Genomic DNA, 2,856 nt, shown 5'->3' on the forward strand with positions numbered 1-2,856 from the left:
TATATATATAGTGCTACATAGCTTATATAATTAAACAGAAAAATGATTTATGTAGCAATCTCTAACTGGGTATCCAAAGCATCCTCAGTACCTTCCATGCTTGTGGTCAACTAAAAGGTACAGAAATATTCGATGGCACAGTACTGTGCCAGCTGCGGCCACGGAATGACAAATACAACATCGTCCAAAACTATAGGTGCATGAACAAACATATAAAAGCACCTATCTGATATATATCCTGTATTAAATCATTGTTCCCACATTATATGATCTGTCCACCGGCGCACCCTCCTGCTAAACCTTTGCAAGAACATAACATTCACCCACATAGGCAAAACGTCTTATTGTAGCGTACCAGTACTCGCCAGTAGAATCAACACAGCATCAAACAATTTCCTAAAACGTTCTTATACAAACACCTACCTTGACTATTCCCTGCTACATGAAGCCCCACGCCATACTATATCTTCTTTCTACCGATACACCTTGTAACTATAGCAGAATAATGATACGCGCAACAAACCCACCTGCATGGGCGAAAAGTCCACATAGTAGTGATAGTGTTCGCCAGTGTCGAAGAAATCTATCTCAGAGTCCAAACACCTTGACGAGTCCTGCAATACAAACATGGAATGCGATCACGATAAGAGCGTTGATGGAACGCTTCCGATGAATTGATGGGCAGCATGCGTGAAGCTGACTTAGGTATACTTGAGGACTATCTCTGTACGAATACGATAGATATGCGATAGAGGTCCTTTACATATGACAATTTAATTCTGTTATGAACTTTGGCCGCGCCGTGATTTAATGCAGTATTCTTTTTTGGGGCGAGTACACGGCAAAGAAACGTTTCCAAATACTTCCATAGATATACTGTCAGCGCTGGGTGCAAGACGTCACTGGACACACCAATGAGCTGCGTCTATATTGGAGACCGAAACCCTCAGAATACAATCTTACAACCTCTCAAATCAGATTTTACATAGTTGAGATCACACGAGTTATGCAATGCGTTGGAAATATTCTCGTGGACATGTGTAAATATACAATAACACTTGTGTACGTTGCAAACACATGGACGTGGCTCTGGCTTACAACTGAACACTTCTTGGACATATATAACTGGCCGTAGGTTGTGGCACTCCCACATATGCACCTATGGGCCTATACTAATTGCGGGCACATATGTGCATGTGTACACCCATGTGCGCCAGATACACCTATACATATACCAACTTCTTTACAACACAGGCGGGTAGCGGTATCCCCAAGAAGAACATCTCCTCGTACTCGAGGTTTCAAAGAAACAAACTACAAAAACGCACGTGAAAACTACCTACAAGCACACGCACACACGTACCACGACGAGATCGGTCGAATCACTGCGCTCGCGTTTCTTAGGCCTAGCATTGCTGGCATCCAAGTAACCGAAGCTACCACTGATGCTGTTGGTTGCCCGGCGGTTGTGCCACATCTTCAGACTCTGCGGCGTGTCATCCCACATGTCCAGACTCGCGGGAACACTGTATGTCTGTGGGAGGATATCGGGAGGGTGGGTGTATTAAGGTGTGCGAGTGTGTGTGGGAATGACGTTAAATCTTATGCGAGTGCTTTCCGGAGTAAGGCTAACTTTCGCTACGGTGCTATATATTCAGCCAAGCTGCGTCTGTGTGAATTGAATTGTGGGATAAGAAATCGTATTAATAGTAATGGGAAATCAAGTGAAAATGTGGAGTAGGGGTGGGTATAGCTTGGGTGTGTGTGTAAGACAACGTGGTGACTCGGCATTGCACACAATATTCTCGTACGTTCCCTCCGACGATGCCGTCTTGAACGGAATAACTCGCTAGGGTGACGGTTTAGGTTGTGTGGATTGAGGGTATGAGAGGTATATCGGCAGCAGCACGCGTAAACCCTAAACCTTTCGCCCTAAATCCTTGACAAGATAAGTGCTATACTTTGCAGTAAACATGACCGATGTTTAGCGCATGCATGAATGCGGCTGGGTATAATACCGATACCACGCACAACAAACTGTTCAGATTTGCAACATGACAAGTTTCACTACACATTATTGCAATATTGACAATATAATAAGCAACCTTTCAGGATCTCGATACACAAATCACCATTTCTATATACCTTGCTGGCGTTCGCGCTGGAGCTAGAGGTGCCATTCGCAGACTGCATTGGCACAGCAAGCTGCATGGGCACCTTCTGCGACTCATTTGATGGTCGATTGAATCTGAACGATCATAAATATATACAGATGATCAGTACATTATAGTGGTGGCGTGGCCAAGAAAGCCTGGGTCACATAATACGAAATCATAAATCCCACCTTCCCCCCTCAGAGACGGAAAGTTTGCTTTATCATTAGATATATAAGAGGGTAGGTTTCTGATCTCCTAGCGTACGGGCGGTATTAAGATATAAAGAACAAATACTCTGTGTTGTGCTACCGATCTATCTAGAATCATAAAGGACAATATGACCGATCAACGTGAGAAATATTTCAACATATACAGTCGAGGTACATAATGATCAAGTATGTGGTAGTACATAATCAAGTGCGGAGAATGGTTTACGGAATATGGACATACACCCTGACACACACACACATATATATATATATATATATAAATATATACATACATACATACATACATACATACATACATACATACATACATACATACATACATACATACATACATACATACATACATACATACATACATACATACATACATACATACATACATACATACATACATACATACTATATACCTATACTATACTATACATATACATAAGATAAACTGGATCTAACATCGTACATCTAGTATACGT

The 2,856-nt window shown here is 42.0% G+C and overlaps 1 protein-coding gene across 1 annotated transcript in view; it reads right to left on the bottom strand.

Moving 5' to 3' along the window:
* Positions 1-473: 473 nt before the first annotated feature.
* Positions 474-2,856, bottom strand: part of SARC_09340 (hypothetical protein) — a gene marked incomplete at both ends in the record, with an annotated part of 24,808 nt that continues 22,425 nt past the window's right edge. The window contains 3 exons of the mRNA XM_014296648.1: positions 474-614; positions 1,364-1,534; positions 2,146-2,248. Coding sequence (XP_014152123.1) covers positions 474-614; positions 1,364-1,534; positions 2,146-2,248 — 415 coding nt within the window. The remainder of the gene's footprint in view (positions 615-1,363; positions 1,535-2,145; positions 2,249-2,856) is intronic.

The sequence above is a fragment of the Sphaeroforma arctica genome (genome assembly GCF_001186125.1).
Source record: "Sphaeroforma arctica JP610 unplaced genomic scaffold supercont1.939, whole genome shotgun sequence".
Classification (NCBI taxonomy): Eukaryota; class Ichthyosporea; order Ichthyophonida; genus Sphaeroforma; species Sphaeroforma arctica.